Source organism: Sus scrofa, chromosome 4 (genome assembly GCF_054392235.1).
Source record: "Sus scrofa isolate SSC_HxYL_T2T_F1_AM1 chromosome 4, Sscrofa_HxYL_maternal_Yorkshire_Landrace_v2.0, whole genome shotgun sequence".
In the NCBI taxonomy this organism is placed as follows: domain Eukaryota; kingdom Metazoa; phylum Chordata; class Mammalia; order Artiodactyla; family Suidae; genus Sus; species Sus scrofa.
The window spans coordinates 41,875,225-41,893,192 of record NC_139386.1 but is presented as its reverse complement, the minus strand read 5'-3'; the positions used below and the strand labels follow the sequence as shown (position 1 = coordinate 41,893,192).

Genomic DNA, 17,968 nt, shown 5'->3' with positions numbered 1-17,968 from the left:
CCACAGCCACATCAATGCAGGATCTGAGCCTCGTCTGCGACCTACACCACAGCTCACGGCAACACCGGATCCCCAACCCACTGAGCAAGGCCAGGGATTGAACCCATAGCCTCATGGTTCCTAGTCGGATTCATTAACCACTGAGCCACGACGGGAACTCCTGTGGAAGCATTTCTGTTTTTTCCAGTCGGGTGAAGATTTAGTTTTCTTTGCTGTCTGCCTTTAAATCTCTGCCAAGCATATGGGTTTTAAAATATTTAAAGTTTGTTTTTAACACTTTTCATTCTTTATTAATATCTTCATCGTCATACCCACAGAGTGAAAATAATGTCTGCATTTTTATATTGGGCTGAAACTCTAAAGCAGGAGTCAGAAAACTTTTATAAAGGGCTAATTAATAGATAATTTAGACTTTGTGGGCTATATACAGTTTCTGTGGCATATTATCATTCCCCCCCCCCCTTACAACCTTAAGGATTGTTCTTAGGTCAAAGTGCTGTAAAAACAGGCCACAGGTTGGATTTGGCCTGTGAGCAATAGTTTGCTGACCCCTGCTCTAATCCTTTAACCTTTTTAGTTTTAAGGTTCCACCAGCTCTGAATTTTCTGTTAGCGTTTTCTCGTACTGTTAAAATGCACTAAGTGGGTGCTAGCCTGTTGTTTCTATTACTTTGATGGATAATGATATATACCTCTTACTTTACAGATAGGTTCATTATCTCTTCATTGTACCATAGATGAGAAGCGGTTAGCTGGCTATTGTCAAGCATGTGATGTTCTTGTACCTTCTTCTGATAGTACATCTCAACAGTTGACTCCATATAGTCAAGTCCATATTTGTTTGAGATCTGGCAACTATCAGGTAAGATGGATGTATGATAAGGCTACAGTAGTGTTAATTGAAAAGTATTGGAAGCCAGAGAGCTGAGTTCAAATCGTGGCACCACCATTTGCAATTATGTGATTTGGGGCAAGTCAAACTGTCTGATTAGCCTATAAAATAGTTTTAGTAATTAAGCTTCTTACAAGAATCAAGTGAGAAATTTTAGTTGATAAACTCCAAGGCAAAGCATTGGACCACATTGGACAAAGCATTGACTCATTGGGGCCACACCCATGGCACATGGTGGTTTCCCAGGCTAGAGGTCAAATTGGAGCTGTAGTTGCCGGCCTACGCCACAGTCACAGCAACACCAGATCCGAGCCTTGTCTGCGACCTACATCACAGCTCACGGCAATGCTGGATCCTTAACCCATTTAGCAAGGCCAAGGATTGAACCCACAACCTCGTGGTTCCTAGTCGGATTCATTTCCACTGTGCCGCAATGGGAACATTGCCCATTTTAAATACATTCTGTAAGAAACTCTGTAGGTAGAGCTTTTAACTTATAGGAAGAGAACTTTTAGTTTTCTCTCTTAATTCTAAAGTCTTGTGTCTGATGTGAAAATATGGCCTTGAAGCCCTGCCTTATTAGCCACTGTAGATGTTAAGACTGAAGGAGGAAGTGAGCAGAGCAGTTTCGACAGGTTTGGATAGTCTATTACAGAGCCCGCTTGTCAGGCAGCCTGGTCATCGTCTCAGCCTTACTCATGAAAAGGGCTCAGGTTAGCCTGTTGAGATTTTTTTTTTTTTTGTCTTTTTGTTGTTGTTGTTGTTGCTATTTCTTGGGCCGCTCCTGCGACATATGGAGGTTCCCAGGCTAGGGGTTGAATCGGAGCTGTAGCCACCAGCCTACGCCAGAGCCACAGTAACGCGGGATCCGAGCCGCGTCTGCAACCTACACCACAGCTCACAGCAATGCTGGATCGTTAACCCACTGAGCAAGGGCAGGGACCGAACCCGCAACCTCATGGTTCCTAGTCGGATTCGTTAACCACTGCACCACGACGGGAACTCCCTGTTGAGATTTTTTTCTTGCCCCCCTCTGGGTATGTATCTTTAATTTGTAATGAAAATTACTGGGAATTAGCTTTTAAAATATTTATTGGAAAGCCTTCATTCTAGAAAGTGAATAGTGCCTTCATGTTATTAAATGACAAAGCTAAAAAATACCTTTCAATTTTGTGTCTCCAGTGGACTTTGAGGAGTTCCTATCGTGGCTCAGCGGTTAACAAATCTGACTAGCATCCATGAGGACACACAGGTTCAATCCCTGGCCTCACCCAGTGGGTTAGGGATCCTGCATTGCTGTGAGCTGTGGTGTAGGTTGAAGACACAGCTCAGATCCTGTGTTACTGTGGCTGTGGTGTAGGCCAGCAGCTACCACTCCGATTGGACCCGTAGCCTGGGAACTTCCCTATGCCGCAGGTGCGGCCCTGAAAAGCAAAAAAAAAAAAAAAAAAGATAGGGACTTTGAGCCTAGAGTTTTAGTTTATTTCTCTCAACTAGAGTTGGTTCCCCCCACCCCCACCTCCACCCCCTCCCCGGCCCGAGGACATAGAAAAAGTGAGGAGAGAGTCCTTCCTCGCTCTCCTTCTTGCCCCCGCCCCTTTTCAAATTCTGTTTTGCCCTAGGGAAGAAAATTAAACCTTCTTGAAGATGGATTTCAGATACAGATGAATTTATTAAAAAACACTCAGATCTTTCAGTTACACATCCCTAGTAAGGCTTATGAAGGGCAAGGATCAATTATAAGAGATAAAATCTTTAAGGAAGTCCCTAATGGTAAGACCTGTGCAAACAAGACCTTGGATTTATTACCGTAGATGGGCGTATGTTACTGTCAGTATAATAAAGTACCAAAATGTGTAACTCAGAAAGTAGTGGGGTTAGTAGCTAGGAAGAGGGAAAGAGCAATTTTGATGGAACTCTGAAATTTATCACTTCAGTTATGTATGTGGGAGTATCTTAGAAATCATATTTAGCTATTTTGTGTGTGTGGTAGTATCCTCTTTGTAGTAACTATGTATATTTTTTTGTGCTGAGCAAGCAGTTATCGAACAGCTGTGGCAAATATGTCTTCTCACATTTGGGAAGTGGCTTTCTTGCCCCTTTTGTAGCTCTCATTGCTCATGTTTTGTTACGGAGGTGAAATAGTGCTTGCTGTATAGTTTGAAGCCATTTTTGTCAGCACTTTTGGGGTAGAGCTGATTAGCTTTAGCCGTTTCTGGAAATCATCTTCCCCATCTCCCCACACATGATTATCACCCTTTTTTCTCTCCTCTTCCATTGCTTGTTAAAGAGCTGAGAAAAAGACTAATAATGTGGGTATTTTATATAATTCACTAAATAATAATATTTTAAACCATTTAAATTGAGTAGAGGGAGTTCCCATTGTGGCTCAGCAGTAACAAATCTGACTAGTGTTCTCATGAGGATGTGGTTTCAATCCCTAGCCCTGCTCAGTGGGTTGAGGATCCCATGTTGCTGTGGCTGTGGCGTAGGCTGGCGGCTGCAGCTCTTATTAGACCCCTAGCCTGGGAACTTCCATTTGCCTCAAGTGCATTTTTACTGTTTAAGTAAAAATAAATAAATTGATTAGAATAGTTTCTTAGTGGAGTTCCCGTCGTGGCGCAGTGGTTAACGAATCTGACTAGGAACGATGAGGTCGCAGGTTCGATCCCTGCCCTTGCTCAGTGGGTTAACGATCCAGCATTGCTGTGAGCTGTGGTGTAGGTTGCAGACAAGGCTCAGATCCCGCATTGCTGTGGCTCTGGTGTAGGCCGGGGGCTGCAGCTCTGATTTGACCTCTAGCCTGGGAACCTCCATATGCCGCGGGAGCGGCCCAAAGAAATAGCAAAAAAGACAAAAAAGACAAAAAAAAAAAAAAAAAAAGAATAGTTTCTTAGTATATACTTTTTAAGCTGAATTATTTTGAATTGTTTTAGTGTTTTGAAAAGTTTGTGTATGAACCCGTGTTTAAAGTGGATGAGGAGTTCCCGTCGTGGTGCAGTGGTTAACCAATCCGACCAGGAACCATGAGGTTGTGGATTCGATCCCTGGCCTTGCTCAGTGGGTTAAGGATCCGGCGTTGCCGTGAGCTGTGGTATAGGTTGAAGACACAGCTTGGATCCCGCGTTGCTGTGGCTCAGGTGTAGGCCGGCGGCTATAACTCCGATTAGACCCCTAGCCTGGGAATTTCCAAATGCCACGGGAAGCGGCCCTAGAAGAGGCAAATAAATAAATAAATAAATAAATGAAGTGGATGAGAAGTGGAGTTCCCATTGTGACTCAGTGATAAGAAACCCTACTAGTATCCATGAAGATGGGGGTTCAATCCCTGGCCGTGCTCAGTGGGCTGAGGATCTGGTGTTGCCGTGAGCTGTGGTATAGGTTGCAGATGTGGCTCAGATCCTGCATTGCTATGGCTTTGGTGTAGACTGGCAGCTGCAGCCCTGATTCAACCCCTAGTCTGGGAATTTCCATGTGCTACAGGTTCAGCCCTAAAAAGCAAAAAAAAAAAAGTAAAGTGGATGAGAAGAATTAAAAACAATTCTCTCTAATAATGTAGCTGAATTGCTTATTTATTGATTCTTCTCTCACTTCTCACTTTAGGCCTATGATCGTCAATTTTTTTTTTTTTTTTTTGCTTTTTAGGGATGCACCTGTAGCATGTGGAAGTTCCCAGGCTAGGGGTTGAATTGGAGCTGTAGCTACCGGCCTATACCACAGCCACAGCAACACAGGATCCAAGTCACCTCTGTAACCAGCATCACAGCTCATGGCAATGCTGGATCCTTAACCCACTGAGCGAGGCCAGCGATTGAACCTGTGTCCTCATGGATATTAGTTGGTTCATTACTGCTGAGCCACAACAGGAATGCCCCGTGATCAATTTTTACTCAACGTAATTTTAAAATTTTTGAAAAAGAAGATTTTCTTAGCAAGATATTTTAATGATTCTCTTTAGGGTGAATTTTCTATTATGTAAAGACTTTCCAATTTATTTTTAATTTTTTTAGGGAGGGCGGGAGAGAGATTCTTAAAGTAAAGAAACTTTGTCATGATTTTTGAAATGGATGCAATTTTATGTCTGTGTTCTAGGAGGCAATAAATATTTTCATTGAAGACAACTTAACCTTCAATTTGCCTGTCCAGTTCCGTCAGTCAGTCCTAAGAGAACTCTTTCAGAAAGCTCAACAGGGGTAAGTAAGTGAATTACTTTTTGGTTTTTGAATAAAAGAATAAATGTTTATTTCAGGTTTATCAAAAGCATCCCTCTAAATTACCTGTATGTCTGTCATAGTACTTTCCCCTTTTTTTTAGTATATGGGAAGTTAACATGGCCAGAGGAGCCACTTTAATTTTCATCTAATCCATTTTATTTTATTTTATATTTAATTTGTCTTTTTAGGGCCACACCCACAGCATATGGAGGTTCCCAGGCTAGGGGTCAAATCAGAGCTATAGCTGCGGACCTGCACAACAGCCACAGCCACGCCGGATCCTTAACCCACTGAGCGAGGCCAGGGATCAAACCCGAGTCCTCATGGGTATCAGTTGGGTTTGTTAACCACTGAGCCTTGACGTGGAACTCCTCATCTAATCCATTTTAAAAACACTTCGGGGAAAAAAATGTACACAGGAGAATTTGAGTCTGTGATCTAATCTGTAGCTAAATTGTCCCTTGATAAATTCAGAACCCTCCGTTCTTTTTGTTTCCCACTGACTTAGATGTTTACTAATGTGCCTGAATATGGTAGAATCTTCTCTCTCAATAATAAATGACTTATTCTTGTGAGTTTAGTTTTGTAATATATACCTTTTTTTCAAAAAATTAACATCAGTGTATCTATTTGTGTATTCTACAGAAATGAAGCTCTAGATGAAATCTGTTTTAAAGTCTGTGCCTGTAACACAGTCCGTGATATATTGGAAGGTAGAACAATTAGTGTTCAATTTAATCAGCTATTTCTTAGACCTAATAAAGAGAAAATAGACTTTCTTCTGGAGGTAAGACATTTTTTTCCCCCTTCGATTTATAATTTTGCTTTAAGTTTACCAACAGTGACCTCTTAGTTGCCAGAGCTCTTCTGTCTTCATCTGACTTGCCTCTCTGGCTGATAGTTACTGTGCTGTCCCGCCCTGTCATCTTCTGGGTGATCTTTGCTGGTTCTCCTCCATCCACTTTTCCTTAGTTTTCCACCAACTTCTCTTTTGCTCTCCCTTTAATGTTTTTATTTACAGAAGTCTTGTCCTTAACTCACTCAACCTCTCATATCATTTTATATTCTCATTCAAAACTTCAATCACCTGTTTGCTAAAAACGCTCAGATCTGACTTCTCACCTCTTATTTGAGCTCCAGAATCTGTGTCTCTGCTGTATCTTTCTACCTCTTGAATAGTCTTAATGTAATTAGACTTTGAGAGAAATGCATAGAGCACAGTTACTACTCCTAGTTCCAAAAATACAACATTGCCAGCACTCTAGAAGACTTTTTTATGCTCTTTCCCAAACCCTCTCTGCCTCTTCTTGAGAAAACCACTGCCCTGCTTTTTTGTGATGATCATTTCCTTGCTTTTTATTATAGTCGTATCACCTTTGTGTGCGTCTTTAGGGAATATTCTTTAATTTTCCTGTTTTGAACTTTACGTAAATGAAATCATAGAAAATAAACTCTTTCAATTAACGTATTTGTGAGATTTTTTTTCAAATTGTATGCAGATACAGTTTTTTCCCCCTCATTGCTATAAGGCATTCAACATGATGACCATGCAACAGTTTCTTTATTCATTCCCATGATGATGGACATTTGTGTATTTTCTGTTTGTGGCTGTTTTGCTGTTTGGGACAGACTCATACATATATCCTGGTGCCCGCACATACCATTTGTCTGTTACATTGCTGGAGAAAGTGTATCTGCAATATTACTATATGATTTCAAAGTGTTTTTGCCACCAGTGTGCATGCGAGTTCTCATCTTTGCTAACACTTGGTACTGTCAGGTTTCCTGTTAGGGTCACTGTATAATGGTATCTCTTTGAGGTTTTAATGTCCATTTCCTTTAATACTGAGGAATTTAACAGCTTTTCATTTATTTTTTTTATATATGTAGATTTCATCTTTTGAGGTACCTGTTCTAAGTGGTATGCCTCATTTTTCCGTTGAATTGTCTTTTTGTTGCATGGGGGGCACAAGAGTTTTTTGATATATTTTCTCCTTTACCAATTTAAAATATTGTAGGTATCTTCTCTGAGTTTCACTTCTCCTTTAACAATATTTTTATTATTTTAAAAGTTCTTAATTTTATTGTAATAAAATTTACCTATCTTCCATAAAAGAGAAGATTAGTGGATTTCTGTGTCTTAAGAAAGCTTTTCATATCCTTTGGTCATGAAAATTGTCTTATATTTTATCTTCTAAACGTTCTAGAGCTTAGCCTTCTTTTCATATTTAGGTCTTTAATTCATCTATGATTGATTTTTACGCATCATGTGAAATAGGGAGGGCTGATGTTCTTTTTTCTCACTTGTTCCAGTACCATTTATTGAAACGTTCATCTTTTTTTTCTACCAATCTCCAGTGCTACTTCTGTTGAATGCCAGATGTCCGTACGTCTGTGGGCCTGTATCCGGGCTGTGTTCTGTACCACTTTTCTCTTTTGTTTACCCATATATCAGTATCCCTATCTCGATAGCATCTGAAGTACAAACCTTGTTTTTCAAAGTTATATTGGTTATTCTTGTCCTTTGGCATTTCTTTATAGAGTCAGCTTGTCAAATTTCACAAATAAGCCTGTTGGATTTTAATTTGGAATTACATTACACTTAAAAACCCATTTAAGACAAATTAGTATCTTTTCAATATTGAATATTCTAATCCATGATCTAGTGTAGCTCTTGATTTATTTATTCCTTTATGTCCTTTTGAGCTTTATAATTTTTACATAGAAGTCTTTTTCTTTTTAATGCACTTAAAAATAGTTTATGCGGGAGTTCCTGTCATGATTCAGCAGGTTAAGAACCTGACTAGTATTCATGAGGATGCGGGTTAGATCCTTGGCCTCACTCAGTGAGTTAAGGATCCAGTATTGCCATGAGCTGTGGTGTAGGTCGCAGATGCGGCTTGGATCTGGCATTGCCTGTGGCTGAGGCGTAGGCCGGCAGCTGCAGTTCCCATTCTACCCCTAGCCTGGGAACTTCCATATGTTGCAGGTGTGGTCCTAAAAAGAAAAAGAAAAAGTAGTTTATGCATTGGTAAATAATGATTTTGTTTCCAGCTGCTTTGCTAAATTCTTAAAAATTCTGTTAATTTAATCTGTAGGTTCATTTATTTTTCTAAATAAAGTCTTTATAAATAATCATTTTGAGTTTTTCCTTCTCTAACCTTTTCGTTTTTATTTCTTTTGACTTGTTTTATTGTGCTGACAGTGATCTCCAGTACAGTGTTTGGTAGAAGGAGCTCTGGTGTATCATTTTCCTTGCCTGGCAAAGTTCATGTAAAAATGGATTTTTGGCTTTTTTCACTGTTGGTTAAAATTTGCCAATGGTGTTTTTGGGCCTGTAGAGTTTTTTAATTTTTTTGGAAGATTTTTGACATTGATTCAGTTTCATCAGTGATTTCATCAGCTATTCTTTTTTCTTGATTAGTTTTGAAAAGTTCTTTTCTAAGAATTTATCAACTTCATCTAAACTTTTAAGTTGATTAATAGTAAAGTTTTAGGAGTTCCCGTCGTGGCTTAGCAGTTGACGAATCTGACTAGGAACCATGAGGTTGCGGGTTCGATCCCTGGCCTTGCTCAGTGGGTTAAGGAGCCGACGTTGCTGTGAGCTGTGGTGTAGGTCGCAGACGAGGCTGGGATCTGGTGTTGCTGTGGCTGTGGTGTAGGCTGGCGGCTACAGCTCCGATTAGACCCCTAGCCTGGGAACCTCCATATGCTGTGGGAGCGGCCCTAGAAAAGGCAAAAAAAGACCAAAAAAAAAAAAAAAAATTAAAGTTTTAAATTATTTTTTTAATGTTTATAGCATCTATAGCGATATCACCTTTTCATGTTTTTAACTTTTAAAAAGTTGAGGTGAATTCATATAACTTATCTCTTGTATTGCTTATCAGGAGTTATCACATAGTCCCTAAGCTATTCATGACACATGTACAGTGTATCTCTATATTTGAAGAAATATTCTGTTATGAAAGGACACTCCAGTATTATTTATCATAAGATCTTACATATGGCAGAAAACTTAATTTATCTATACAAGGCAAAATTATTAGAAGGTAAATATATTGTAATTCTCTAAGATGCTTAGATGTGATATATATATACTGACAAGGTAACCTGTTCGTCTGAGCATAGTACTTTTAAGAGATACTATTTCTGAACATGGTAATTTAAAATACTGTTATTTCTTCTTTTTTTTTTTTTTTTTGCCCACGCCCACAGCATGTGGAAGTTACTGGGCCAAGGATCAAACCTGTGCCACAACAGCGCCCAAGCTGCTTCAGTGACACTGGATCCTTAACTTGCTGCTACGCAAGGGAACTGCTCCTTTTTATTCCTTTTAATAGCTTCACTAAGATGTAATTCACTACAGAGTTCACCCCCCTCCTTTTTTTTTTTTTTCTTCTTTTTAGGGCTGCATTTGCTACAGGAACTCTTGCAGTCTGGCTCTTAATCCACTGTGCCAGAGTGGGAACTCCTGAGTTTAGGGATTTTTACATTAATTTCTTTTTTTTTTTTTTGTCTTTTTGGCTTCTCTGGGACCACTTCTGTGGTATATGGACGTTCCCAGGCTGGGGGTCTAATCCGAGCTGTAGCCACCGGCCTACGCCAGAGCCACAGCAATGAGGGATCTGAGCCGCGTCTGCAACCTACACCACAGCTCACGGCAGTGCCGGCTCCTTAACCCACTGAGCAAGGCCGTGGATCGAACCTGCAACCTCATGGTTCCTAGTCAGATTTGTTAACCACTGAGGCAGGCTGGGAACTCCATTAATGTTTTTTTGGACGATTATTGATAATATGTGTGAAGGAAGCGAATCTAATAAACTCAGAATAGTATTATAAGAATATTATTTTCAGATAACTAATATTTTCATAGGTAGTTTTGTTTCTCTTTACTTTTATTGTTTTTGGGTTTTTTTCTTTTTAGGGTCACACCAGCGGCGTATGAAAGTCCCCAGGCAAGGGGTTAAATTGGAGCTATAGCTGCCAGCCTATACCACAGCCACAGTAACACGGGATCCAAGCCGCGTCTGTAGACTATACCACAGCTCATGCAATGCTGGATCCTTAACCCACTGAGTGAGGTCAGGGATGGTACCTGTGTCCTCATATCCTAGTTGGATTAGTTACTGCCGATCCATAATGGGAACTCCTATTGTTTATTTTTTAAATCTTACCTTTTCAACCATTGGTTCTGTATACCTTAATTAATATTGACCATTCTTTTCATCTGTCTCAGATGAATCTTATCTCACTTTACTGATGAACTAGTGATTCTTAAATTTGACCACTCTGTTTAACTTGGCAGCATACTTTATAAATTTCGGCAGGACTCCTTAGTTTGCTAAATGGTCACATTCCACTCCTACTTCCCTTAATAGAGTCTTCTTTTATCTCATTTCTTAAATTTCTTAACGAAATCTGTGACTGATATGTGTTTGAAAGGAAGATTCTGTTGTTTTTATATCTAAAATTTTCAAGCTGTAGTAGTATAATTATTTTAAAATACCCATATTCAAATAAAAATTACTCAAATTTCTAGGTATGTTCAAGATCAATAAATTTAGAAAAAGCTTCAGATTCTTTGAAAGGGAACATGGCTGCTTTTCTAAAGTAAGTGCCTTTCTTTTCTTTTCTCTTTTTTCCCCTTAACTGTGAACTTATACTCCTGTGAGAAAAATATCTTTTATTATCATTTAGGATTTGTTCTGCATTTGTTATAATCAGTCAATAATTGGTATTTGAGAACAGTTATGGTTTAGATTCATGTAGCCACACAAAACCTAGGATTCTGTCGCTTACTCTTTTTGTATATGTAGCGTTGAAATCACAATTTAAATAAGGACCAAAGAGGAATACTTAACCTTATTTCAAATTATTGTGCAATTTATGAAATGGTGGCTTTTTAATATGGGTTTATTAATAAAAATTGGTTAATATGGTTGTTTTCCCCAAACTAAAATTATACACTTCTTTGTTTTATAATATTTCTTACTGATCTAGGAATGTGTGTCTGGGGTTGGAAGATCTGCAGTATGTTTTCATGATTTCTTCACATGAGCTTTTCATTACATTGTTGAAAGATGAAGAACGAAAGCTACTTGTTGATCAGATGAGGAAAAGATCCCCTAGAGTGAATCTGTGCATTAAACCTGTAACTTCATTTTATGATATCCCAGGTTAGCTCTGCTAGCTCAAATGTTGGCACCTTTTGCCCCTCAGTGTATTTGAGGATATCCTCGTATTTGTTTCACTTAGGCCAGTAATTAATAGAAGTTTACCTGTCTTCTGTGGTTATATTTCTATCTAAGCAGTTAAGTCTTGGGACTCTGCTGAGTCTTTGATTAATGGAGATTTAAGCCTAGATACATGAAAGGTTTTAGCTGGGGAAATAGACCCACTTCACTCGGCTACTGTGTTCTTGGAGGTAAAAAACAGGATGGGGGTGGGGAGCAGTTGAGAACCAAAAAAGGTACAGGCTTTCATGCATTTCAGCCAGTTTATCACTGTGACACTGTCTGCTGGCTAAACGTTCAGCCTTGGCAACACTGCCGTTTTTGCCTTATTTGATTATTTCCTTCCATTTTTTGCTTGCATTTTTATGAATATAAGTAGAAAATACAGTGTTGCTGTAAGAAATACAAGCTTTTAAACAATGTAGGAGAGACAGAAAATTCACTTGGTTGAACAAAATTTCAGCTGCTTTGATCCTCATTAGATTTAAATTTGGCTAGTTGTAAAGGAAAAGAATAATATTAACATACATAAAATGGTAGAAATGCATTATTGAAGACTGTATCTGAAAGCTGGGTTATAATCAGGGATTTTAATGATCATTTTTGGTTCACTGGAAAGGCAGTACCTCTACTACCTCCTCATTCTCTCCCTTCAAAAAAACACATATCCTTGATGTGTATTACTCAAAATTAACATTTTATACATGATTTTAACACAGTATGTTCAAAAGTAGGAGACTGTCTATATAAGTTAAATTTTTCTGTATATCTCTGTGTACCAGTTATTGATTTTTGTCTGTTTATATTTTCATTATCTTTATCTTACATGCATTTGTGTATTAAATGCAGACATAATACGGATTATGTTAGGCTTTCTGTATGAGGATGAAGTTAATACATAATTTGCATTATGTTGAGTAAATCAGTTTTCGCGAGTTTCTTTTAACTTACAGTACTTAACAAACATGCACAATTTCAGTAAATTACCATTCTTATATTTATAGGGTTATATATACCTTTGAGTCAAATCATTGTTTAAAGGGAAATCTCTTCCTTTCTTAGCCTCAGCAAGTGTTAACATTGGCCAGTTGGAGCATCAACTGATACTGTCAGTGGATCCCTGGAGGATTCGACAGATTTTAATTGAATTACATGGGATGACCTCAGAGCGCCAATTCTGGACAGTATCAAATAAGGTAAGAAAGCCTCTGTTAAGAACAGATAAGAAAATTACCCTTGTTTTCTGATGCTTTTTTGAGAATAAGAGCCCCTTTTGGTCACCAGTTCATTAACAGCGTGAAGGACCTTCACATGACAGTGTCCTTTGAACATCAGTTGACAGAGAAAATAGGAAATAGCCAAAAAAGATACTGTTAAACCAATAACAGCTACAAATGAGTTTATATTTCAGGTTACAGCATCTACATGCATTTTCTTTTTTTTATTTTATTTTTTTGTTGTCTTTTTAGGGCTGCACCCGTGGCATATGGAGGTTCCCAGGCTAGGGTCGAATTGGAGCTGTAGCCGCCAGCCTATGCCACAGCAGTGCCAGATCTGAGCCACTTCTGCGACCTACACCACAGCTCACAGCAATACTGGATGCTTAACCCATTGAGCGAGGCCAGGGATGGAACCTGTGTCACGGATTCTAGTCAGATTCATTTCCTCTGAGCCATGATGGGAACTCCTCTATATGCATTTTCAATACATCTATAAATATGTGAATAAGGTATATTATTTATGCAGTCTGTAGCTAATACTTGCCGTGTGTTTATAGGGAATATACTCTTGAAGTCTAAAACCTACAGCTTGGAACTACTTCATTAAAACTTCTTTATAGGAGTTCCCGTCGTGGCGCAGTGGTTAACGAATCCGACTAGGAACCATGAGGTTGAGGGTTCGGTCCCTGGCCTTGCTCAGTGGGTTGACGATCCGGCGTTGCCGTGAGCTGTGGTGTAGGTTGCAGACGCGGCTTGGATCCCGCGTTGCTGTGGCTCTGGTGTAGGCCGGTGGCTGCAGCTCCGATTCGACCCCTAGCCTGGGAACCTCCATATGCCGCGGGAGCGGCCCAAGAAATAGCAACAACAACAACAACAACAACAACAACAACAACAACAAAGAAAAAAAAAAACTTTATAGAACATTTTTAACTGTCAAGCTGATTTAGTTACGTGTTTCTGAAGTTGTCTATTTAAAAGTTTTCCTGTATGGAAAGTGCAAATGAAAATAGCTTTTTAAACATTTCAGTGGAATGTAGCTAGAGATACGAGGGCACTAGTCCATAGATAGAGGCGAAACTAAAGTAATATGGCAGTGCTTCTAATTTAACTGCATCCTCTGGCTCTGCTGTATGTACAATAGAAAGCAGCCAGAAGTTGATGTATATTTTATGGGGTTTGAACATGCAAAGTGCAGTGAAATGAAAAATTGCTCTGAACTTTAGTTGTGTTTCTTTAGCATTAACATTGCTCTTCATGTTCATCTTTATTGGTGAGGAAGTATATATAGCATGATATTAAGAGCGGGCATTCTGGTACTGAGTTTGCATCCCAGCTCCATACTTAACTAATGTATCATCTTCAGCGAGTCAACGTCTGTGTGCCTCCATTTTCTCATCTGTAAAATGGAGATAATGGTGCCTACTTAATAATACTGTTGTGAGGACCATGTGGGTTAATCCATAAAACTCCTAGGGTTTTTTTCCCTTTATTTTTATAGGCCATCTTTTAGAAAGAGACCATGCATTTAATTAATTTTTTAGTAGCTCATTATACTGAATGTATTCATTTTGATTAGCATTTCATTATGGCTGTCATTGAGCTTTCTTTTTCAAAAATGACCTTTGAAAGAATTTTTTTTGGTCTTTTTGCTATTTCTTTGGGCCGCTCCCGTGGCATATGGAGGTTCCCAGGCTAGGGGTCGAATCGGAGCTGTAGCCACTGGCCTACGCCAGAGCCACAGCAACGCGGGATCCGAGCTGCGTCTGCAACCTACACCACAGCTCACGGCAACGCCGGATCGTTAACCCACTGAGTAAGGGCAGGGATTGAACCCACAGCCTCATGGTTCCTAGTCGGATTCGTTAACCACTGCGCCACGACGGGAACTCCTGAAAGATTTTTTTAAATGGTGTTGACTATTACTGAAAGATTCTGATCTAGATATGGCTTTGTGTGTGTGTGTATTTATGTATTTTTGTTTCTTCTAGTGGGAGGTACCTTCTGTTTATAGTGGTGTTATCCTGGGAATTAAAGACAATTTAACAAGAGATTTGGTTTACATTCTCATGGCCAAAGGTTTACACTGCAGCACTGTTAAGGTGAGTAAAAGCATAACATTCATTGACCTCTGGCTAAGAATATGCTTTATTGGCGTTTTCTTGTGGCTTAGCGGGTTAAAGATCCAGCACTGTCACTGCAGCAGCTCAGGTCGCTGCTATGGGGCGGGTTCAGTTCTTGGACTGGGAACTTCTACATGTTGCAGGTCTGGCCGAAAAAAAAAGAATATGCTTTATTAACTTAGCATGAAGCCAGGAATTAGAATCAGTTATGTTTTCCTGATCTTTTTTTTTTTTTTTTCTTGTTTGGAAGCATATATACCCCATAGTATATGGAGTTCCTGGGCCAGGGATCAGATCTGAGGCACAGTTGTGACCTACTTGGCAGCTGCAGCAGTGCTGGATCCTTTAACCCACTGTGCTGGGCCAGGGATCAAACCTGCATCCTGGAGCTGCAGAGATGCCATCGATCCTGTTGCACCACAGGAGAAACTCCATTTTCCTGCTCTTAAAATCATAATCATAGACCTAAGAGAATTAGATGTTTGGGTTTATTCTTTTTTATTTACCCTCGTAACTATGGAAATGGTCTTGGACATATGGATACTACTCTGTTTCTTTTAAAAAATTAGAGATGGAGTTCCTGTCGTGGCTCAGTGGTTAACGAATCCGACTGGGAACCATGAGGTTGCGGGTTCGATCCCTGGCCTTGCTTAATGGGTTAAGGATCTGGCGTTGCCGTGAGCTGTGGTGTAGGTTGCAGACGCGGCTCGGCTCGGATCCTGCATTGCTGTGGCTGTGGTGTAGGCCGGTGGCTACAGCTCTGATTTGCCCCCTCGCCTGGGAAACTCCATATGCTGCGGGAGTGGCTCAAGAAATGGCAAAAAGACAAAAAAAAAAAAATTAGAGAACACGAGTAGTTGTTATTTGTACATTTTTTTTTTTTTTTTTTTTTTTTTTTTTTTTTTTTTTTTTTGCTTTTTAGGGCTGCACCTATGGCATATGGACGTTCTCAGGTTAGGGGTTGAAGTGGAGCTGTAGCTGCTGGCCTACACCACAGCTATAGCAACACAGGATCTGAGCCTCTTCTGTGACCTACACCACAGTTCATGGCAACACTGGATTCTTAACCCATTGAACAAGGCCAGGGATTGAACCCGCATCCTCATGAATACTAGTCAGGCTCGTTACCCTTGAGCCACAATGGGAACTTCCTGTTATTTGTGTTCTTTAAGATTCAGTTAATAAAAGATTGTATTCCAAGCTAAGGAAAAAAAGAAAAAGCTAAAACCCAAAAACCCTTAAAATTATTTTTGTAGATTTTACATAAGGAATTTGTAATCTATTTTGGAAATAGTCTGGACTGGAAATACAGATTTAAGAATCAGCAGAGATCTCCCTGGGAGAATATACGGAACTTAGGAGATCCAACCTTGGATCCAAGAAAGAGCGATGTGATAGGTGTGAGAACCAGACTTGTGGAGTCATAATAGCTAAGGAGAGAGAGGATGTTAAGAAAGAGAATGACCAGCCTCTTGGAGTTCCAATCGTGGCTCCGTGGTTAGCGAACCCGGCTGGCATCCATAAGGATGCGGGTTCGATCCCTGGCCTTGCCCAGTGGGTTAAGGATCTGGTGTTGCCTTGAGCTGTGGTGTAGGTCACAGACATGGCTTGGATCCTCCGTTGCTGTGGCTCTGGTGTAGGTCGGCAACTACAGCTCCGTTTAGACCCCTAGCCTGGGAACCTCCATATGCTGCGGGTGCAGCCCTAAAAAGACAAAAGACAAAAAAAAAAAAAAAAAGAAAGAGAATGACCAGCCTCTTAAGAGAAGACAGCCTCTAAGTCCAGTAAGTAACTGAAAGGTGTGCAGTACAATTAGATCTTTGTTTAGTGAGAGCTGTTTCTTCTTCATGATGTGGTGATAGAAGCCAGATTATAGGAGTGAAGGAAGCATGTGGAGAGAGTGAGCGAAGGCTTATCTTTGGAAAAGTTGGAAGGACATATGTAGGAAAGGGCTTGGATCATAGCTGATTTGATTTCTTTATTAGCCGGTTATGTAGGCTAATAGGGTTATGTGCAAAACATTCGAACGTGGAACCTTGTTGAAGGGGGTAGAGTTTATTTATTTATTTATTTTTGTCTTTTTAGGGTCGCACCTGCAGTGTATAGAAGTTCCCAGGCAAGGGGTCTATTCGGAGCTACAGCTGCCAGCCACAGCAATGCCAGATCTGAGCTTCGTCTGCGACTTACCCCACAGCTGACGGCAACACTGGATCCTTAACCAACTGAGCGAGGCCAGGGATGAACCCTCAACCTCATGGTTCCTAGTTGGATTGTTTCTGTTGTGCCACGACGGGAACTCTGAAGGGGATAAAGTTTCATTCTGACTATTAGAGATGGAGAAGGGTGTTTACTCATGGAATTTTATACCTATACAATGTATGTGTATAATTATATAAAAATTTTATTTTCATTATTTTATAATTTATGTAAAACTTGTTTAGCATGTATTGATTATTAGATCTTTTTGTAATTATAAAATAATTAAGTATTAATTGGAATAAATCAGCAATGCAGAGATGATAAAGAAAAAGATAGTCTAGGAGTTACCATTGTAGCTCAGCAGGTTAAGAACCTGACTAGCATCCATGAGGATGCAGGTTCGATCCCTGGCCTTGCTCAGTTGGTTAAGGATCCAGAGTTGCTATGGCTGTGGTGTATGATGGCAGCTATAGCTCTGATTCGACCCCCTAGCCCAGGAACTTCCATATGCTGTGGGTGCGGCCCTGAAAAAAAAAAAAGACCAAAAAAAAATATATATATATATGAGAAAAGAAAAAGATAATCTGGCCTCACTCCCCTGGATAACCAGTGTTAACCATTTAAACTAATTCTTTTCCTCTTTTTTCTTTACTTATAAAGACACATATTTTTTTATTCCAGAGGAAGGATGATGCAGGCTCTTCTGTTATTTCTTTTCATAGGACTTTTCCCATGCTAAACAGCTATTTGCTGCTTGTTTGGAGTTGGTGACAGAGTTCTCACCAAAACTTCGTCAGGTCATGCTGAATGAGATGCTGCTTTTGGATATTCACACACATGAAGCTGGAACAGGGCAGTCAGGAGAGAGACCTCCTTCTGATCTTATTAGTAGAGTGCGAGGATATCTGGAAATGAGGCTTCCTGGTAAGACTTCTTTACAAAGCCAAATTTCAGAAATTCAGTACTCATGTAACTCTGGGGGAAAATCCTAAAAGAATATTTACTGGACTTTTTACCATCTATGAAAAAATTATTTTCCTCTTAAAACAGAATTCAGATGTGGAGTTCACTTGAGAACACTGGGGGAAATG

At 39.7% G+C, this 17,968-nt stretch overlaps 1 protein-coding gene across 4 annotated transcripts in view; it reads left to right on the top strand.

The window, feature by feature from the left end:
* Positions 1 to 17,968, top strand: part of INTS8 (integrator complex subunit 8) — a 57,169-nt gene that overhangs the window by 16,998 nt on the left and 22,203 nt on the right. For 3 of the 4 annotated variants that reach the window (XR_014843569.1, XM_003125559.6, XM_085022002.1), the window contains exons 8-15: positions 706 to 861; positions 4,984 to 5,084; positions 5,751 to 5,892; positions 10,645 to 10,715; positions 11,106 to 11,281; positions 12,401 to 12,534; positions 14,547 to 14,657; positions 17,600 to 17,801. Coding sequence is in view for 3 of the 4 variants with exons in the window: in XM_003125559.6 (XP_003125607.4) it covers positions 706 to 861; positions 4,984 to 5,084; positions 5,751 to 5,892; positions 10,645 to 10,715; positions 11,106 to 11,281; positions 12,401 to 12,534; positions 14,547 to 14,657; positions 17,600 to 17,801 (1,093 nt within the window). In the remaining variant the exon portion in view is untranslated. The remainder of the gene's footprint in view (positions 1 to 705; positions 862 to 4,983; positions 5,085 to 5,750; positions 5,893 to 10,644; positions 10,716 to 11,105; positions 11,282 to 12,400; positions 12,535 to 14,546; positions 14,658 to 17,599; positions 17,802 to 17,968) is intronic. The other variant, XM_085022001.1, reaches the window with a different exon arrangement.